The following is a 21,490-nucleotide window of genomic DNA, read 5'->3' as shown; positions in this document are numbered from 1 at the left end:
CTATACCTTTTCCATGGTGCCAAGGAAGAGAACCCAGGGCCCTGTGGCTGCCTCAGGAATACTTGTAATGCCCCATTGTTTTGCCAGTGGTGTGTTGAGGTAGAGGCAGTACCAGAGAATGGTTAAAAGCTTTGGAGGCAGGTGAGCCTGGTTTGAAACCTGGAACTCTCTCTTACATGTGGTGCTGCCCTGAATCCACTGCTTTATTGTCTGACCCTCAATTTATTCATCTATCAAATAGGACAACTAAAATATATCCTATAGGTTATAGTGAGAGCTAACTAAAATAATATATGAAACGTGTTTAATGACTGCACAGCAAATGGCATTTCCTACTGCTATTATTATTATTGTAATTATTATTCGCTTGGAGCAAACAGGTTCACTGCTGTGGAGACAGTAGACTAGAGAGGGTGAAATTGTCTATTTTTATGATCTCATATGAATGAGGTGTTTTCTTCTTCTTCTTCTTCTTTTTTTTCCCCTAGGGGAGGAAAGTGGCAAGAAGGTATAGAAGATTTGAAAAGGGACAAAGAGATAAAGGGTTGTGTGGTCTCTGTCCCTGACCTGGCTCCAGGAAATAGAACAGAAGCTAAAGCATTTACGTTAAAGACAGCCTGAGCCTGGGCTGTGAGTGCATCCTGCCTGGCTATTCCTTCCCCTCTGCAACCACCTGTCAGCTACAGTCCACAAGTGAGAGGGCTTCAGGCTTACAGGACTAAGAAAAGTACCAGAAAGGCATAGTGGGGGGCCAGAGGAGTGGCAGGGTACCTTGATTTCTGGCTTGACTGGAAATATTGAGGGACACAGTGACAGTCCCTGTATCTGAGGATGCTTAGGCATGTCTGAGGTGGCTTGAAATTAAGGTGGGAGAACATGTCCCAAATCAGCAGTTTGGGGTTAAGTGTCACTGGGGTATATGTATTAATGTGACCTCACCCAGAGGCCAACGAGCCTAACACAACCAGTCACGTTTGTTATTAAAATCTTTCTTTATACTGAGAGTCCCATCTTTGTATCAAAGCTCCAAGGGATAGTCCACTCTTTGACCTCTTTGTGCACACACCTGTCACACACAGAAAGCAGAAATGAGCACAGAATGACACAAAGCAGTGATGGCCATCGAAACACCATGCTCAGGGGACCAGAGACTCACAGGTGCAATCCATCAAGGTCACATTCCCAGATTATGGAGAAGCAGCCGGGAAGTACTGAAGGCCTGAGATGTCACCCCAAAAGCCCTTCCTCGAGCCTCTGCAGATGTAAATGCGACCTTTCACTTTCAACTCTGGGCACTGAATATCAGTAGTGCACCTCTCTTTGCCCCATTTCCTGACATACTGTGGTCCTATTTCCTAACCGTTCCATGTCTCTTTTACTTTTAACAATGTAATGAACTTGTGGAGAGGTGGGATGACCCCTGAGCCTTATATTTCTGTTCCTACATAGGATCTGGTGGGGGATGCCTAGCATACGGGGAAGTGTTTGGTAAGTATTTAGTAACTGATTCTGTGCATATTTGTTTTGAACATGAGGCAGCAGAAGAGAAGCTTTTCCGAAACTTTTAGCCATTTTAATATCCAGTCTCTCTCTTTTTGTTATGGACTTGCTGGGGGGAGACTTCTGATAATATACAACAGAACAGAACACAACACAACACAACACAACACAACACAACACAATATGCTTATCTATCTTCTGCCCAGCACTTAAGCTACATTACTATTTAGCTACATTATATTACCTAATAATGAAACAACCTTTATTATTACCATTATCTCCATTTCATAAATGAGAAAGCAGGCCCAGAAAGGTTTTCTAACTTGCGTAAGGTGACACAGGTGTGTCTATTTGGACATATAAGTGACAGCCATGGAAGCTTCATGGCTTGATGTGGTCTCTTAGTTCTGTTTGGGAGTGAGCTATGATGCAGATGAAGCCTCAGAAACTGGTGACCTAAACAACTAGAGCCGGGTTGAAAATAGGAGCCTCACTTTTTGGAATTGTGAGCTCCTTAACAGAGGCTATAAATCCCTACCTGCCAAAATATAAATCATGCCTATTGACATGAGGTCAGAGCTTCAGGGACACCTGGATTCTTGTTTTATGACTCTTCCATCCATTGAGTTTTGGAGAAGACCTAATGCATTCGATGCTGAAATGACAAGTTGAATTGGCCCAAATAGTTTATGGCCTTCTGTGAGCTCAGGGGAGGCAGTGGGAATAGGGTGGGTGCTTGTAAAATTGATGCTTCAGAGCAGAGCCTGGTTTGCTGATGCTAAATGCAGAGCAAAGATGTGTGGAATGAATGCAGTGGGCTGCTGATCCATAAACTCCAGCCAGCGGTGCTTTTCATGGTCATGCTTCAGTTGACACTAGACGTTTGTCTGTTGTTTGCATTTTTCAGATTCTTCCCTCAGGCCCATTTTGTTTTGTTCAAGAGCTTGGAGTTCAAGTTCTTTAGCTACAGAGTTTGTCTTATCTCATGTGGTTTCAAATGCCAGCCAATGGCATTTCTTCCTTAATCATCTTGGGTCAAGCTCATGGTAACTCCTGGCTATCATGATTATAGCTAACATTTTCTGAATGCTACTGAGCGTCAGGCACTATGCTAAGCATTTTACATACATTCTCTCACTCACCACCCACAGCGACCCAGGGACATAGTTTTAGAGAAAAGTGTTTTTATGTATCTCGATGTTAGAATAACCCTGGCAAAGCCTGAATTCTGTCTTATCAACCATCTCCTCTCCTTTGGGTTTTCCAAAGAGCCATTATTTAGAGGAAATAATAGTGAAATGGGGCCCAAACTGCTGCCTTGTTAATAACCACACATGTATGATATTCTAACGCATGCTCTGTGTTAGAAGTTGGGTTGGACAAAGTGCCCTTGGTTGTGGGCTAATTGAGGCCATCTGGATCCTTTGACTGAATGTGACTGTTGGTGTGGGTGTGCTCAGGTACTCTGCGAAAAGGGAGGAGGGGGAAAGAGGGCCAGGTTCCAGAGGGGGTTCTTGATTTCAGGTTTCAGATTCTGCCACATTGAATAGAAAGAAGGGAGCAGAGCCTTGTTTTTCACTACTAACATGAGTGATTCCTCCCTTGCATGTGTGGGGAGTGTAGCATGAAAGTTAAAGACTCAGGCTGGGCCTGATGCTGAAAAAATCAGAGTTGAAGTCACTGGAAATTAAGGAAAAAAATACTTAGTACTACTTATGGTGCAAACAGGAAGTTAAACAATTTATAAAGATGATCTCATTCCCTCCACAGTTCCCTAAGAATTAGGAGCTAGTATTGTTCCCACTTTATAGGGGTTGAAATGAAGGCTCAAGGGATCAAATTACTACACACAGTCACGGCTTTTGTATGTGGCAGTTCTGGACAATCCTAGGTCTGAGGCCAAAGTCCTTGACTCCAAGCGTCCAGTAAGAGGTCACATTTTAAATGCCATCGTTGACACTCATTTTTCACCCTCCTTTGGCACGCACTGCATAGTTTGTTTCTATAGCTCTGTTATTTTCAAGCCCTCTTGTATGTCACCTGTGTGTCTTTTCACAAAATATGCCATAGAGATTATGACCACTCTTTAAAGATGAGACAAATGGGGCCCCAACTGCTTAAGTGGCTTCCCTGATGTCGTACAGTTAATTAGTGGCAGACCCAGGACCAGGACTTCTGGTTTCTGCCTTCTCAGGCTTTCCAGTAGGGGCTCTGGCATTAAAGGTGACTGACATACAACTAAAAACAGGTTGCAGGTCAGGCTTCTTTCTTCCCAACAGAGCTGGTCACTGCTGGGAAATCAGGCCCTCAGTGCCATGTTGTCGGAAAACTGGCCACTCTCCCGTAGCATCTGTTACAGTGGCCACCTGACTTCCAGGCAAGAATTGGTAAAAGAGCCAGAATTTCAAAATCTCTAATCTGAGCCATTCTTCTAAATTTCTGATGTTTCTTGATCCCGTTTTTTTTTGATACCAGCATAAGCCACACATACAAACTTTAGTTGACGCATGAACAGGCTATGAGCTAAAATGCGTTTCTTCTGCCCATTTAAATGCTGCTCATGTTCCGATGCCTCTTGAAATGTCACCTCTTCAGGGAAGACTTCCCTTGACCTTGATGTTTTCTGCAGGCAGATGCATCACCTCATCCCCTTAATGACTGTGCCCTTTGTGCACAGGCATGGGACAATGTAGTTGTTTACAAGTTCCTTGTGATCCCTGGACTGAGAACCCCTGGGGTCTATTCAGGGCCTACTATGTGGTGTACACACATAGATCCCAAATGAACATTTGGGAACAAATGAGTGACCAGCTGCTGCTGAGACACGGGAGGGCTTTAGTTTCATTATAATATGGGAACAAACCTCATCACAGATCTCCTCGGTTCACACCCCTGCTTCCTTACTGCATGTTTTCTGAATACAAACAAAAATTTACTAAGCTGAATGGAAGGATAGAAATCTCTTGCTGGGTATGGTTCCTAGATTCATTAAACTGAGCCCTGGGAGAAAGTAAGCTAATACAATTCTGAAGCTAATCTCTTCTTGAAGTCATTCCATAAATCTGATTAATGGGTCACCTTTAGACCACAAGCACAGTTGCTATATTAAAAGAAAATGCTCTAACAGGATTGTAATTCTGTTAACAAGGCTTCTGCTGTTTGCAAAAGGAGTCTTTTGCAGTATAAACAAGTCTGGGCTGCATGATGCATAGGATTGGGTTGAGCAAAATTCTAAGGGCCCTAGTATTCAGTGACATTCATGTGTATGTACACACACACACACACACACACACACACACACACACACAGAGGCAACATTTCTCAAATGTGTGACTCTGAGAAAAAGTGGATAGAGCTAGTGCCTGAGATATAAGCTTTTACATTGTTCTCAAAAAACAAATTGTCCTCTTAGATCTTGTATTCTTTGCCTGACATCCTATCATGTGCCATCAATATTTGGCAAAAGGAAATGTCCTTCAGCATCCATCAATTAAGGTAATAACTAACATTTACCTAGAATTTCCTAGCTTCCTATTCCAGGGTCTTTTATAGAATCAATCCACTTCAGAGTTGGAAGAACCTTACTGATATATAGTACAGAATGTCCCCAAGAGTATATGCTCCTGTTAATATGTGCAAAGCAATTTACAAAGAATTTAGGCCCAAACATATTTTAAGATGATGGTATTGAGTCCATAGAGGTGGCCTCTTCAATATCTGTTCCCCCTTCTCTTAGAAACTACTTTATTATTATTATTATTTTCATTTGGGTTTTACATCTTCTCTGGGTAGCACATATGCATTCAGGGAAATGGTCTTCATGCTGAACTGTGGTTCAGTTAAATTTAGTTCACATAATCCCGTCTCCTACTCATAGGGATTGGTTCAAGGATTAGCGTGTGACCCATTGGGGTCACTGAGGTATGAGAAGGTTTGGGAAAATAAGCTTTCTTGCCCTTGCAAGAATACTCCCAGAAGTGCCTTTCTTTTTCCCTTTGTGAGTTACCACATGTAGACGTGAAGGCTGGAGCTGCTGCAGCCATTTCACTGCCATGAGGGAAATCTGCCCGGGGTAAAGATAATGCAGAGGAGACTGAATGAAAAGGACAGCTAAGTGCTAGATCTAGAAAGCAGACTGAGCTATACCTGATCACCTGACCACCTCAGAACATTTGTAGTGACTTAAACCAACAAGTCTGTTTGTTGCTTAAATTTGAATTGGTTTCTGCTGCTTACAGTAGAGAATATTCCAACAGACACAACTGAATTAAACAAAATTGGTTTACTTATGGAGTGTCCTCCTAGGACTTTTATTATATTGGTCCTATATATAAAGGTCCTCCTAGGACCTTTATTATATTGCTGTGCATTGTTAGATTCAAAAATGTCAAGTATGTTCTATTTCTCAAATTTACTTGGTTGTGGATTCTCTTCTTTCAGAGCCCGTTTCACAGGACAAGATCTAGTCTGACTCCCAAGTCTTAACAAAAGTGGAAACAGATCCAGAGAATTAAATGACTTTTCTAAGCTATTATTAGTAGTCAGTCGTAGATGTGGGCTTCAAGTTTAGACCTACTGAAACCAGGCCTGCATTCTCACTTCAAAGTTACACCCCATCCCTGCCCAAAGAGGTTAAGAGGTTCCTTCCCTGAAGACGAATCTCAAAAGAAGAATCTAATTATTCTTTTTCAGAGACTCCAGATTCCTAGGGCCAGATGCTAAAGCCAAGTTTGCAAATTAGGGACTCACAGGCAAAATAAGAACTTTAGGCCAAACAAAATAGGCATGAAGTATTTGAAAAAATTATATCAGATTATTTCATTTAAGTATCAGGTTATTTACAATAAAAACACTGGGCACCTGGGTGGCTCAGTGGGTTAAAGCCTCTGCCTTCTGCTCAGGTCATGATCCCAGGGTCCTGGGATTGAGCCCCACATTGGGCTCTCTGCTCAGCGGGAAGCCTGCTTTCCTTCCTCTCTCTCTGCCTGCCTCTCTGCCTACTTCTGATCTCTGTCTGTCAAATAAATAAATAAAATCTTAAAAAAAAATACTAACTTCTAAGCTCCTTTAATAAAATTCAGACAATCTGGCAACACTAGGTCTGCATTTCCATATGGTGGCCAGCTCTGCCTCTTGATATGAGAATGTGGGTCCCCCTGTTTGCCAGAGTGCTCATCATTCCCTCGCTCATCCTAGCACTGATGTGGAGGATCCGTTCCCATTTGTTAGTACACAGATAATATTGCTTTCCTTTTTGTATCTAGTCCACTTCATTCATTCAATTACCTGCCTGGCCCTGTAGTCAATTATTTTGTTACATTGAAGAAGGTAAAATTCCCCAAATTGAGATGTTAATATATGTTAGAAAAAATTTCCAGGTTAAGTAAGTTAGGAACAACACGGAGTTAAGGATGGACAGATTTCTTTATGGTGTCTCTTTTCTCAGTTCCCTCATGGAACACAGGTTAGGAGGGCCAATGTATTATTTTTTGATCATGAATGTCTTTTTTCTCAGAGACCACCTCTTTGTCATTATTATTCCACTGAATACATTTTGGGAAATAGTGCTATTATAAAACCTCTTATGTTCCTCACTACCAGTGAACCTGTGGACCAAGGTCTCTTTTTGCTCGGATTGCTATTGCCTCCGTTTTTCACTGTTCCCTGGAAGCTATTTTGAGAACAGAACAACAGCGTGGCCTCTGTCAGACCAGCTCCCAGCACAGGTCAGTCTAGGGTCTGATCAACACTGAGATTATCCCCAAGAACAGGCCCATGACTCTAGGAGGCTTAGGGCAGAGGATTTCTGGCAGATGAGGGAGAATAGGATCAGACTAATTGAGGGGTCCACACTCATTCTTCCCTAAAGAAACAGTTTCCTGGCTCACCCCTGTATGTCTTCTCTGGGAAAAACAACAAAGGAGAAAAGGAGCAAACAAAAAGTGACGGGGTGGACTGGTTGACAGTCTCTTCAAAGAAAGGCAACCTGCCAATTATTTTCCCTTTCTTTATAATTTTATTATTCAAAGGTGAGGAATGACTAAATCTCATCTCTAGGTGTTCAGTGTTCTAACAACAATCAAGACAATTAGATTTAGCTGAAAACACACACACACACACACACACACACACACACACACACACACACACACTTCAGATTAACTTCTTTAGACATGTAACTGTGGCCCTGCAAGCAAAGAGACCAGAAGCACAGCTGCTGTTGAGGGAGGGAGTGGGGTTTTTCATAGAGGTGCCCTGGAACAAATGAGTCCCTTGTATTCAATGGTCTCTTATAAAAGCTTTCATCCGCCAGCTCCAGGTCGGTCACCCTCCATTTCCCTGGGGAATAGAAACCCTCCTGAGAAGGAGGTCGCTAAAAGACTGCAGTGCACACCTTGAAGCCAGTCCCTCTCATTTTAAGAGTGACCACAGTGACTGCAGAACTTCTGCTGAGTTGAGGTTGATAAAGTCAGAGGGAGGGTGCCCTTCGAGAGAGATGGATGGTTTCCTCATCTGCCAAAAAGTCAAGACCGTCCCTGCTCGAGACTCAGTCATCAATGGCTTCAGACTGCTAACCCAGAAAGCCCTGAGTCATGGCAGGCAGTTGCTCTGCAAGCCTAGACTTGACTCCCTTGCTTCTTTTTTGGCTGCATGTGCAGTCATAAAGTTAAGACCTACAACAACTCTTCTCTTTTTCTCTTTCATTAAAGAAGGATATGGATATGGCTGACCAAGAGCATGTCCTTTCCCTAACAACCCTCAGTGGAACCTTTGTAAAACAACAGCATGTATGAAATAACTTTAAATAATGTGGCAAGACAGGTGGTTCACCGTTTTTGCTTTTGTTGGGACGACATCAAAGAGAAACCTTAAGGAAAGCCTTGATGATGGAGCTAACATGAGTTTTATAGTCTAAAAATAAAGCAATTACAGCTTGGGTATTGAGCATTTATTATATATCAGGCATAGTGCGAAGCACTTTCTAATGATGCAATTCTCATGACCACTCCAGGAAGGATTTCAATTTTATAGGTGACAAAATGAGGCTCAGAGAGTTTGGATCTCCTGCCTAACGTCATGTAGTTAATGAGCAGTTTGATTCAGGCAGTGTGTGTCTCCACTGCACCTAATAAAAAAATGTTCTACAGCTCTCCTGAAAAAGAGTGAAGCCTCTTCCATCTAAAGTTCTCCAGATATGCTCCAGTGCGCTCACAGTAACACCAGACTAAGAGCAGATGAAAATTTATGCAAAATTCTTAAATGTTAAACACCAAAGAAAATACCACATAATAAAGACCTCTTAATTTTAATAAACAGCAGGTTCAAGGGGTGCCTGTGTGGCTCAGTCTATTAAGTGTCTGACTTTTAGTTATGGCTCAGGTCATGATCTCAGGGTTGTAAGATTAGCCCTGCCTGGGGCTCCATGCTCAGTGCAGAGTCTGCTTGTCCCTCTCCCTCCCCTGGCTTGCGCACTCTCTCTCTCAAATAAATAAATAAATAAATAAATAAATCCTTTAAAAAATGTAAGCAATGGATTCAAGACTCTTTTTTTTTTTATTTTTTTAAATCTGGTTTTTGGTTTTAGATCATAATTCTGACTGTGGAGAATTAAACAGCTTCACTGAAATAAACTAACGCTATCTCCCTCTTCCATCTTCTCTATCAACCATAGCGGTAGTGGCAGCAGCCATAGAAAGATCAGAGCTGGGCCCACAAGACTTCCCCAGTGGGTTTTGCTTTACCTGTGATAGATGATACACTCTTGGTTATTGATCACTTTATCAGATTTGTACCTCCGGAGGTCTTCCCAAGCATCCTTGATGGCAGTGACCGCCAGAATGATACAGATAGGTATCATGCTCACCTCAGGCTGGAAAGCATTGACCACAGGCACAAAATTCAGAACCACGATCCCCAGAAAATAGAGATTGGCAAAGCGGTGCAGCTGTTCAAAGATGTTCTTGGGTATGAAGGACAACACAGTGTACTTGCTGGTCTTAATTTGATTTCCACAATAATGCCTGTTGGGATTCTCTTTGCAGGACCGTCCTTCAAAGGGCAGGTTGGAGACTACCACTCGTTTCTTGTCTTCTTTCCTTTTCCACCCTTTCTTCCCTTCCTTTCTCATCTTGGCTCAATTCGTCTCTTTAATTCTCATAGCACGGCACATGAGTTTTTCCCTAATCAGTTCCATTGCTGAGCTGCCAATGAGTCATGTCCCTGACATCTTTTACTTGCCTTCTCCGCTGGAAATTTCTCTCTCTTCTTTCAAAAGGAAAATTAAAAATAAAAAGCTGGTTTACAAACGCCAGGTGAGAAATGACAAGGAAAAAGCTTGCAGAGAACAGGTGTGCACCTGCCAGGCCACTTCCTTCTACCTCTTGAGACTCCGCCTCTTGGAATATCGACAGCACCCATGGGGATCTTCCTTTTCCACCCAGGCAGCCAAGAACACGTGTGTCAACTCTAGGTCCTAAAACCTACCTGGTTAAGTTTTAAAAACAAGAAGGCTCAGATGCTTTAAAAATGGTATACCAAAAAAAAAAAAAAATGGTATACATTTTCTTGTATGGGAGACATAGCTTGTCACTCACTCTCCAAAGAGCTGCTCTTAAACTTGGTCTCCTGAGATGATCTAGTCAATTTTATTTTTTAAAAATTTTTTAAAGATTTTTTTTAAAGATTAAAAAAAAATTTATTTGACAGACAGAGATCACAAGTAGGCAGAGAGAGAGGGGGAAGCAGGCTCTCTGCTGAGCAGAGAACCCAACGCAGGGCTTGATCCCAGGACTGTAAGATCATGACCTGAGCCAAAGGCAGAGGCTTAACCCACTGAGCCACCCAGGTGCCCCAATCTTAGACATCAATTCTTGAGCTTTCAACTGTACTCTTAATAATATAACATTCTTGTATTTAATAATTTGAGTGTTTATACATGTTAAATTAAGGTATCTAAATCTCAACATCACTGACATTATTTGTTGTGGATGGCTGTCCTGCATGGCATGTCCTGCATGGCATAAAGATGATGTTTAGCATCATCTTTCTGCCTTTATCCACTACATGCCATTGGCATTTTCCTTCCCAATACGGCAGGAAAATCCTGTCTCCAGGTATTGTGAAATGTTCCCTCCTGGGAAAAACTGCCCTGGTTGAGAATCACTGAATTAAGTGAACTTAAGAAAATAAAATGTGAGTAGAGAGACCAGTTCTTTGAAAATGCTGGTGAGTTTGCATAACCTATTTGCAAGAAAGCAACCAGAAGAATGATTTCTCTTACCTTTCATATATCCAGATATTGGAGCAGTTGATCTCTCTGTCAAAACGATGTCTCTTGAAGTCCTCCATGCCATCCTTGACCATGATGATGAACAGCACAATGGCCAATGGTAACATGGTGATTTCTCTGTGGAAAACTTCCATGGAGGGTATCCAGTTCAGAATCACCAGGAACAGGAAATAGAGGTTAGCCCATCTGGAAGGAGCAAGCAAAGTGTGAGGGAAAACCACGGAGAGGAAAATATACTCTCCTCACTCTTTGTTCCCTATTGTTGGCCCTTACCAACAAAATTGATATTCTCTTTCAGTGTCACCTGGAATTATGGTAAGGGCTTTTTAGCCAAATCCAGATACATTCAAACTTGAATTGTTCACTAGTTGTGTGACCCTCTGGAGCTTGTTTCAACTTGTATAAAATGGGGATAGTACTACCTACTTTTAAGGGCTCATATAGATATTACAAAGGATAATATTTGTTACACACACAATAGAGGGTTCTCAGTCATGGTACTTGCTCAATAAATGATAGCTTTTTAATAGTAATTACAAAATTTAGGATGATAGCTTGGTATGTATTTTGCTTTATAAATAAAAGATGATCTTGCATATATTATCTTGAAATTATGGCTTATGTTTTTAAGTCTTCCAAGTGCATTTTGCTCCTTCTTGCCACTATGAAGTTCTGTTGGCAGGAACATTCCCCTGGCTCCCTTCCTGACTTCTGTTTTTATCCAGTTAATGCATTCTCTTCTTTCAGGTTACTTCAATTCAATTGTCACTTCCTCCTGGAAGTCTTTCCTGACTTTCTTAACTAGGCCAGATCTCCCTCCTATTCACTCTACGATCACCATATACCTCTCCTTGGAAGTATCTCTCTAAGTTCTAATTTTATATCAATTTATGTAATTCTTAAAATTAATGTCTATCTCTTCTACTAGAAAATAGTCAGGACAATCTCTCTCTTTTCTTCCCCTCATGTATCTTTAGCAGCTAATGCATGGCCTAACACAGAGTAGAATCTAATATTTATTGAATGAATGAATGAGCAAATGAATGACAAGTCTTTTCAAGGTTTATGCATTTGGATATTAAAGTCTAGGTGGCCCCGAGGGCAGCATCTTTGTTTCAGAAATACTAGCAAATACTTGGTTAAAGCACATATTACTTGGCCAACTGGTTGCATACCTATGAAACTGCTCAAAGAGATTCTGAGGCAGGAAAGTGAGGAAGGTATATTTGGTCGTGCAGATTCTGTTGCCAGAGTATTTCCTGGAGACCGCTGCCCAATCTTGGTGGCACATGCTGTTGTTGGGGAACACGACCCGCTGCTGTGTCAGGTTGTAGCTTTGCCTCCTTCTGTCTTGGGACAACAGAGGTGTGGCTTCTGATGGAGACTGGGGGAGGCCATCTCTGATTCGCCACTGCCACCGGTGCCAAGATGAATCCACTGAAAGGGCCATTTCTGACAGCAAGCTACGGTATGAAAACAGACACAGGCAGTTGCCATGGTCAGAAGAAAATAAGTGGTATATTGGCTCACCCACTTGTTTACTCAACCATCCAAGGTAGATTCTGGGATACGATGTGAACCAAATAGGTTCAATCCCTATAAACCATATGTTCAAGAGTGAGAGACATAAAGCAAATAATCATATAAATAATACACAACTAGCACAGTGGTAAGTACCATGAAAGCATTTAAGATGGGGGGAGGGTGCTGATGACCTTGTTCAGCCTATCAGGAAAGGTATAGCCCTGTGGGCTATGACCCCCAGAGGTCAGAATGTGATCTGTGGTTTGTTCCTAACACTGAGCTGTCCCTTCACCTTCACGGTCTTCAGTGTCCTCACTGTAATATGAGGAAAACTAGTCTTATTCTACCTTTTTCACAAGCTTTTTATAAGGAGTGAATTAAATAGTACATAAAAATATGCTGAGTCATATCTTAAAGGGAAGGGTGCTCTCTATCTCTAAAATTCTCTGGTACAGATATTTTGGAGAACCTTGTTTGTGGTCAGAACCTCAAATGAGAGTAATAGGTGGGACAGAGGACAGTTTCTTTCCTAGGAAACTTTGGCCTGAGGTGACTATGTTGTACAGAATGTTGTTCCTGGGACATCATCTTTTTTTTTTTTTTTTTTTAATGTGGCTGACTGGGTGTGAGGGTGGGAGACCCTTTTCTTTCTCTCCAACTCCACTTGGTGCTTTCTAAAACTGAGCACTTTTTCAGATGATCCTCCTAGATGGAGGACAAAATACTGCTTTATCTAGGATATTCCAGTTCCTGAGCTCTTGTAATGGAACTTACAAGCAAGCCTTCAAGTTTCCCTCTGGCCATTCTTACTTAAAGACCCTGAAGGATTTTATTCAAAGACATCCTTTGTAAGAAGTTGCATATAATGGGACTTCTCACTTAGGCTCACAGGTTGATTTTCTTTTGAATAAATAGACCAGTAAACATCAGGTATTATTTATCTTACAATGAACAATCTTACCTGTCATTGACAATATGGTTCTTTAAAGGAGAAAAAGTTCCATTTCTAGTTTAAATGGTAATATTTTACCTTCCTGATGCCCATATGATCTGAGCCTTATCATAATTCTCCTCATGAGTTTAATCAATCCAAATGATTTTCAATCCAGAAGAGCTCTTCAGAGTCTTAAGTGAGCCCTTGTAGCAAGCATGAAAAAATAAATGCAATTACTGATGCCCATCATAATGTGACCAAAAGCAATATTATGACATATGATAAGCCAGAAATAATATCGTATATCTTCTTTCTCGTTATAAAAAAATATTCCTTTCAAGGATTTTTTTTATTATTGTAAAAGAAAAGGAAATGAAAAGATAATTCATGAATAGGGTTGAAAATGCAAATGAGAAATCTTGCCGTGCCTAATGCCATACATATCAGGCTTCTCTCAATTTTAGACAATAAGGACTTCAAAAAGGAAGACTGAATTGATATGGGGGATGCAGGTATTTTAGGTGGGGTGGTTTAAAAAGTCCATTTTTCATATCATATTCTTTGCTTTTCTTTATTCACACTGTAAAATAAGCTTTCTTAAAAATAAAACAGATGTAAAATGGATGCTAAACAAGTAGACTTAAGTTCGATGAAGAAGTGAATATTTCCATAGTTTCAAAGTATCTTTGCCCCAAATTATTAATTAAAATAGTAAAAAAAAAAGAATCATTGTAGTAAAGAAACATGGCAGGCACTACCTAACCTAAGAGATTAAAGCAAAATCACCAATATGGTATAACCTGACATTCTGTGCCTCCTGTTATGATGTACCAAGGACATGGCATCATTTCTGCGTAGTCACAAGGAAACATTGAAAAACCTCAAGCTGGGGATTATTTTACAAAATAACCAGCTTACGTTAAAGGTATTAAGTGTCAAAGGTCAAAAAAAGGCAGAGGAACTATTTCTGATTAAAACAGACTAAAAAGGGGCTCCTAGGTGGCTCAGTCGGTTAAAGGGCTGCCTTTGGCTCAGGTCATGAACCCAGGGTCCCGGGATTGAGCCCCACATGGGGTTCCCTGCTCAGTGGAGAGCCTGCCTCTCCCTCTCCCTCTGCCTGCCACTCTGCCTACTTGTGATCTATCTCTCTCTAACTCTCTGTCAAATAAAAAAATAAAATAAAATCTTAAAAAAAATAAAACAGACTAAAAAGATATGATAATTAAGTGTAATGTGTGATCCTGGGTTGGATCCTGGCCTGGGAGGGATAAAATAGGTATAAAGGACATAAATGGACAATGCATAAAATTTAAAAATGATTTGAAGATTAGTAATAGCCTTTTAGTAATGTCAAATTCCCTATTATAATAATTATATTGTGGTTATATAAGAAAATATTCTTGTTCCTAGAAAATTTATCCTAAAGTAGTTATGGGTAAAGGGGCAAGATGTTTCAGTGGTTCAGAAAATAATGTCCATGTTTGTATATATGTGTGTATACATATATACATATACACACTTAGCTAGGTAGGAAGGTTGTGCAGGGGTGTTCCATGGAGAAGAACTGGTTCTAGAAACAAAAAAAAAATGTTCATAGGAGTGTCCTATAGAGCGCATGAAGTACGGGACAAAGAACAAGGGCTGAGGCTGGAGGGCCAGACAAGGACCAGATGGCTTGTTAAAGATTTTATTTATTTATTTGACAGAGAAAGAGAAAGCACAAGCAGGGGGAGCAGCAGAGGGAGAGGGAGAAGCAGGCTCCTCACTGAGCAGGGAGCCCGATGCGGGACTCAATCCCAGGACCCTGGGATCATGACCTGAGCCAAAAGCAGAGGCTTAACCAACTGAGCCATCCAGGAACCCCCCCCCCCCCTTTTTTAAATAAAGATTTTATTTATTTATCTGACAGAGAGAGAGCATAAGCAGGGGGAGCAGCAGAGGGATAGGGAGAAGCAGGCTCCCCACTGAGCAGGGAGCCCGACCAGCTGGCTTGTTAAGGCTGTTTGGTGAGAGTAGAACAGAGTTCTGAGGAGTTTTAGGCAGGGAAAGCACCTGACCAGAGCTGTGAATCCCAGGCTTTGCTCTGCCAAAAACTTACTGGAATGGGTTGGGTGGGGCCAAGACCCGTTGGGACCGCTGCTCCTTAACCCACTGTTTACTCGTTCTTCCAAGTAAGCTACTTCTTTCCAAAAGTAGATCAGGAAACAAGGGGGTATTGTGTAATCCTTTTATCTGAGGTGTGGTTTATTACTGCTTGCCTAGAGGGAGGGCCCTGTCTGAAGCAACTCTACAAGGTCCATCCAGTTACTCTCTCTTAATTTTCTGAAATGGTACCTCCCACTAACGATAAGCTTGAGAAGTTTCTAGTTTTGCTAATTCATATTCAGATCCCTCTGGCTGGAAGTAGTAATTCCTTCTAGCACCACTATCATTTTCCCCTGGCAGAATGTCCTCTAGATGGTAGGGGTACATTTCTATTTGGTGGACCATTAGCCTAACGTACTGAGTTAATTACAGTTTACTGAGAAATCCTGTTCTTGTTCCCCAACTTTCTCCATCTAGCCTGGCCCACATTCCAATTAACCCTAGTCCTTTACTTTTTTATTTTAACAAACCAAGGAAATCCCATCTTCAGCAAATTCCCTTTTCACTGTTAAGGGGTCAATCATCCAGTCATTCTTTGAACCAAAAAATACTTATTGAACTCTTGTTTTGTACTAAGTGAGTAAAACCTACACATCCATTTCTTTTCTTCTGGAACTTGCACTCTAGTGAGGCACTCAGAAGCTAAACACACACTCATAGAAATAAATATAAAGCTGACCCTTGAACAACATGGGTTTGAACCACTTGTGTGCACTTATATGTGGATTATTTTTCAATACAGCATAGTACTGTAAATGTAATTTATGATTTTTAAAATATTTTTCCTTGAGTTTACTTCATTGTAAGAACAAAGAATATAATACATATGACATACAACATATGTGCTAATTGACTGTTTATGTTATCCAAAAGGCTTCCAGTCAATAGTAGGTTATTAGTAGTTGTTTTTGGAGAGTCAAAAGTTATATGTAGATTTTGACTTGTGCTTATTCTTTTGGCTGTGCGGAGTGTCTGCACCCCCAGCCCCTGTGCTCTTCAAGGGTCAACTGTATATTCACCAACCATGATAAGGGTCACAAAGGAGAATAGGGCCCAAAGTGATTGCACCACAGAGGGGTGTGGCCTTGTCCCTGAAGAGGTGGGGTTTGAGCTGAGATCAGGGGGATGGGATAAATATATGTGTGTTGTGTGTATGTGTGCATTGTGTCTGTAAGGGGGATGGGATAAGTGTATGTGTGCTGTGTGTATGTGTGCATTGTGTCTGTAAGTAAGAGAGCATCCTAGGAAGAAGCCACATTTACAAGTGTCCTATGGCTAGAGCAAATATTGATTTTAAAAATGGGAAGAAAATTCAAGTAACGCTAGAAAGTAGTAGTAAGTGGAGACTAGAGAGTTATTTTTCCTTTATGTCCAGTTCCTTAAAAAGTATAACAGTTAGGCAGGACCATGAAGGGAAAACAAACAAATAAACAACTATAAAATTAAATTTAGTCTACATTTAGATTCCTGATGAACAGTACACTATCTTGATATTAAAATTAATTGGAATCTAAGAAAGTTTGGCCTTCAATTAACCACAGGAGTTTTTAAAACACTCTACCCTGAGCCCTACAAAATGTATGAATCTCACAAAATAATTTCCTCTTAAACTTCTAGTCAACAAACAATAATCACCTTAGAGTAGTCAGGGGTTAGTATGTCCTTAACTCAATCAATTATATCAGTTTCCCCCCAATTGCAATCATTCTTGAATTACCTTTCCAATTTTACCATGCCCAAAGATCATTTGTTTTATTAAATGCAATGTTTCAAGTCAACTCGCTTTTTTAAAAACTTAAATATTGACTTTAACAGTGGTAGAACACTGACTATAACTCTGATATGACACTGATATCTGAAATTAGGGGTTTGATACACATTATTTTTCATAGGCACTAACATGGACCTACTTTTATTGAAATAAAATCTGCTGGCCCGTTATCACAACACTATCCTAGACCTTCTATATCTCCCTTTGCTATTGGGGGAACCAGGTTCAGAAACATCACCAATTATAGAGAAAGTGTCATTTTCATTATTAGATGCTTACCTACTAATGCAGGAAATGCTGCTAACATGTTTTGCAAGTTCTTTGTTTCCCACATAAGTGTCAAAACAACAAAAGGCTTTTCATCAACCCTGAATTAAATAAAAAATCCAGAGAAACTGCTTCCTATCCATTTCCCAAATATTCTACAAGGTCAAGGAAAAATTTGCAATACTACAAGCTTATTACCAATTCCCTATTCATTTTGTTATTTTCCCCACTTATTCGGATTGGATTTGCTCGAGGAAATGGCCACAACTTTTATGTGGTCCTCTACCTATTTTACCCATTTTATAGATAGAGAAACAAAAGTAAGGGGAATAGAATGATTCCTTTATGGAAACTTCTTCCTTCTCCCTGTTAGAAAAACCTATATTTATTAGAATCCAAAATGTACTTTTTTTTTCACATTTTAATGTTTTGAACCTAGGATATGTCACATAATTGATATGATAATATTTCTTTTTACCCTCACAACATATTATTAAGTTGATGGCATTTTAGATTCAAGGAAATACGTTTAGGTGCAGACCACAGAACAGAAATTACAGTTTAAAAGCCTGTCACTAAGGCTTCCAGTTTCAGAACCTGGTTGAGAAAGCTGGGAAAGGAATGGCCCAAGGGGAGACCTTATTCTTCACTGGAATTCAGAGAGGCTAGAAGCCTTGAGGATGGCGGAACGTCAGAGCCTTCATTTGCCTTGTACGCAGCTCCAGGATTCTACATATAGCTGCTGTGGGCAATCAGTTCTTGTGAGTACCAGAAAGTGCTCTGTCCTTCCCACTGGGAGGAGCAGGAGCTGTGATTGTGCCTCATTCACCGGGTACAAAACGTGTCCTATAATTAGGATGCCAGATGCTGACTTCCTCCAGAGAGAAAGAAATTTTGAATAAGAAATGCGTCTGAGGCCCTTGCACAGGGTGGGGTGGAAATTGTGGCTTTTGGAGGCTGATGGGAGCCAAAGGCAAAGGCAGAGTGAGAAGGAAATAGCAATCACCTTAGATAAAATTTAATTTGAAGGATGTACTTCTGTAGAAGGTAATGAAAACATGTAACAAATGAAATCCTACAGAATGGGGTTTTGTGAGAATGATCAGAGGGTAGATCTTTATAGAAGTATTACTGGCATACCACACTCAGTCTCCATTACCAGTCTTTTTTGTGAATGTGGTTTACCTTGATTTTTTCTTAGCATCTTGGTCCATAAGAGCCTTACTCCAACAGATTTTCAAGGACAGCAATTGTTTCTTAAACAGACAAGAAGAAAGTTCTATGGTCTGCTATGCTCTGCTTCATTACTCCCCAGGTTCACTGGAGTTTAGGGCATCACCAGGTACCCAGCAAGATGGTCTCCCATTAGGTGTATTTGGAGCTCAGACATCTTTCATGAGTTTCGGACAAGAGTGTCCCACTGCTTCTTTGCCATCTTCTCTTCTTTTCTAGGTATCTCAGCTTTAACATTTCTAAAGCTTTAGACTCTCTCCAAAATTCACTTTGGTTCCAGTAGCCCCCATTCCCTTTACCCAAATGACCTGGACGTTATCTCTGATTTCTTCTTCATTTGCTACAGTCTATTTTTTAAAGTTATATTTAAAATCAATTAATTACCATATAGTGTATTATTAGTTTCAGAGGTAGAATTTAATGATTCATCACATGCATATAACACCCAGTGCTCCTTACATCAAGTACCCTCCTTAATGTCCATCACCCAGGTACCCTACCCCTTCCAGCAGCCTCCCCTCAGGCAAATTTCAGTTTGTTTCCTATAGCTAAGAGTCTCTTATGGTTTGTCTCCCTCTCTGATTTCGTCTTATTTTATTTTTCCCAATCCCTTCCCCTATGTTCATCTGTTTTGTTTCTTAAATTCCACATATGAGTGAAATTCTAAAATACTTGTCTTTCTCTTATTGACTTACTTTGCTTAGCATAATACCCTCTGGTTCATCCATGTTGTTGCAAATGGTAAAATTTCATTTTTTTGATGAACAGTCAAGTTATTTTTAAATTCTACATGTGTTCACCTAAATATTTTTCAAATCCATCTGCTTCTCAACATTTCTACTGCTTCCAATATAAGAAAAGACATTATTGTCTCTTGTATGGACCACTGCACAGACTCCTATCGGCTTTCTACATCCTTGCTTGTTCCCTTTCCACCCTGGTTTCCTCCTAACAGCCAAAGTTGTTTTTCTAAAGTGCAAATCAGACGTCAGGTCTCTTAATACTTTCAATGATTATGATTGTTTTTGTATAAAACCCAGACTTCTCCCTGTAGCCTACATTATACTTCGTGTGACCCAGCTCCCACCTACATCTTTTCTTCTTATGCAGTATTCTCAAGTACTCCAAGCTTGCTTTCTCCACCTCTCCTGTCTGCCTCCCCGCCCCACCCCGTGTGTGTGTGTGTGTGTGTGTGTGTGTGCATGTGCACGTGTGCACATCTGTGAGAATCTAGGCAGTTAGTAGTTTGTCTCCTGTGAAGGCCCTTTCTTCATGCTTTGCCTAGTGTATTAGTCAGGCTAAGCCACAGGCCAGGCTGTGAGATGAAGCCCTAAATCTCAGTGGCTTAGCACAACCTATGAAGGGTTTGCAGCTCCCAAGTAGCTCTCCTCAAACCAGTGGCTCAGGGCTCCAGGCTCCCTCTGCCTCATAATCTCAACATGTGGCTTTAAATAGAGCCATAACAGAGGTGTAGAAGTGAACTACATTACTTTGCTCATAATCAAATGGCTGCCAGAATCAGCCACATGGTCTAACCTCGGCTACAAGGGAGGGTGAGCTATGTGGGCAAATACATAGAATCTTTGGTGAGAATTGGTGGTTTCTACCAGGTCCCAAGTTAAATGACATTTCTTCATAGATTTGGGTACAGGATTAATCCACTGAGGTCTACTAGGCAATGTGCCAGTGTGGCAATTAGGATATGGTCAGACCTGTCATTATTTCCTGTTAGCTGAAGAAAGGAATTCTACACTTTCTGAACACTCTGACCTTCTATTTGGGTGCCCTCCTTCAAATTTGAGGCCAAGAGAGGGATCTGTAAATGCTGGCCCTTAGCTGCTGCCCTGGATTAAGGCTGATGATAGTGAGATATTAGATAATTCGTATGTGCTCCAGGCATTGTCTGTAGATGGAACACATTATATGCGGCATACATATGTGAACTACCACTTCTTTTTTCTTTCTCTCTTTTTTTAAAGTTTTTATTTATTCGTTTATTTTAATTTCACTTAACATACTGTGTTATAATAGTTTCAGGTATAAAATATAATAATTCAACACTTCCATACATGACCTTGTGTTCATCAGGACAAATGCATTCCTTAATCCCCATCAAATATTTAACCCCTCCTCTCCCCCACCTCCCTTCTGGTAACCATCGGTTTGTTCTCTATAGTTAAGAGCCTGTTCTTTGGTTAGCCTCTCCCTCTCTCTCTCTCTCTTTTTTCCTTTTGATTTCTTTTTTGTTTGTTTCTTAAATTCCACGTATGAGTGAAATCATATAGTATTTGCCTTTCTCTGATTTAATTTGCTTAGCATTATACTCTCTAGCTCCATCCATGTTGTTGCAAATGTGAGCCGCTACCTTTGTAAATGTGTAGCAGATAGGGTTGAAATGGATATATTGCAAATTTGTTTAAGGGCATTACTGACTTCATGGTAAAGTTTTGCCATTACGTATTTCCTCAATCCAAGATACTAAAATTACACCAACGCTGAGGTGTAGGTTATGAAATTCTTTGATGAAAGAAGAGGTCTTTGGGCTTTGAAAGGTTGGAAAGACTAGTGTAGTGGAGGGAGCACAGAGTTGAATACAGGGTATTTGGCTAAGTGCAGAGAAAAAATTCTGTAATGCACAGTTCCCACCCCCACAAGATGGTTGGAGAGATGAGGTTACACACAGGAAAGGTAACAGATAGGCTATCAACAGAGAATTGAATAAACACAAACAGCAAGCTCTGGAAGTCGTCAAAGATAGAAGAAAACATGAATGACTGAGTAGGACAAGGCAAACTTGCTGGAGAAGCAGAAGTGGTCAGTTAGTGAA

At 40.7% G+C, this 21,490-nt stretch overlaps 1 protein-coding gene across 1 annotated transcript in view; it reads right to left on the bottom strand.

The window, feature by feature from the left end:
* Positions 1–12,245, bottom strand: part of ATP10B (ATPase phospholipid transporting 10B (putative)) — a gene marked incomplete at its 3' end in the record, with an annotated part of 106,548 nt that extends 94,303 nt beyond the window's left edge. Inside the window, exons 1-2 of the mRNA XM_080804367.1 lie at positions 11,965–12,245; positions 10,781–10,975 (exon numbers count right to left, since the gene is read on the bottom strand). Coding sequence (XP_080660493.1) covers positions 10,781–10,975; positions 11,965–12,239 — 470 coding nt within the window. The 5' untranslated portion in view covers positions 12,240–12,245. The remainder of the gene's footprint in view (positions 1–10,780; positions 10,976–11,964) is intronic.
* Between the last annotated feature and the right edge of the window lie 9,245 nt (positions 12,246–21,490).

The sequence above is a fragment of the Martes martes genome (assembly GCF_963455335.1).
Source record: "Martes martes genome assembly, chromosome: 5".
NCBI classification, from domain to species: Eukaryota; Metazoa; Chordata; class Mammalia; order Carnivora; family Mustelidae; genus Martes; species Martes martes.
Note: the sequence above shows the minus strand (reverse complement) of the source record. Positions and strands in the feature narration are given on the sequence as shown.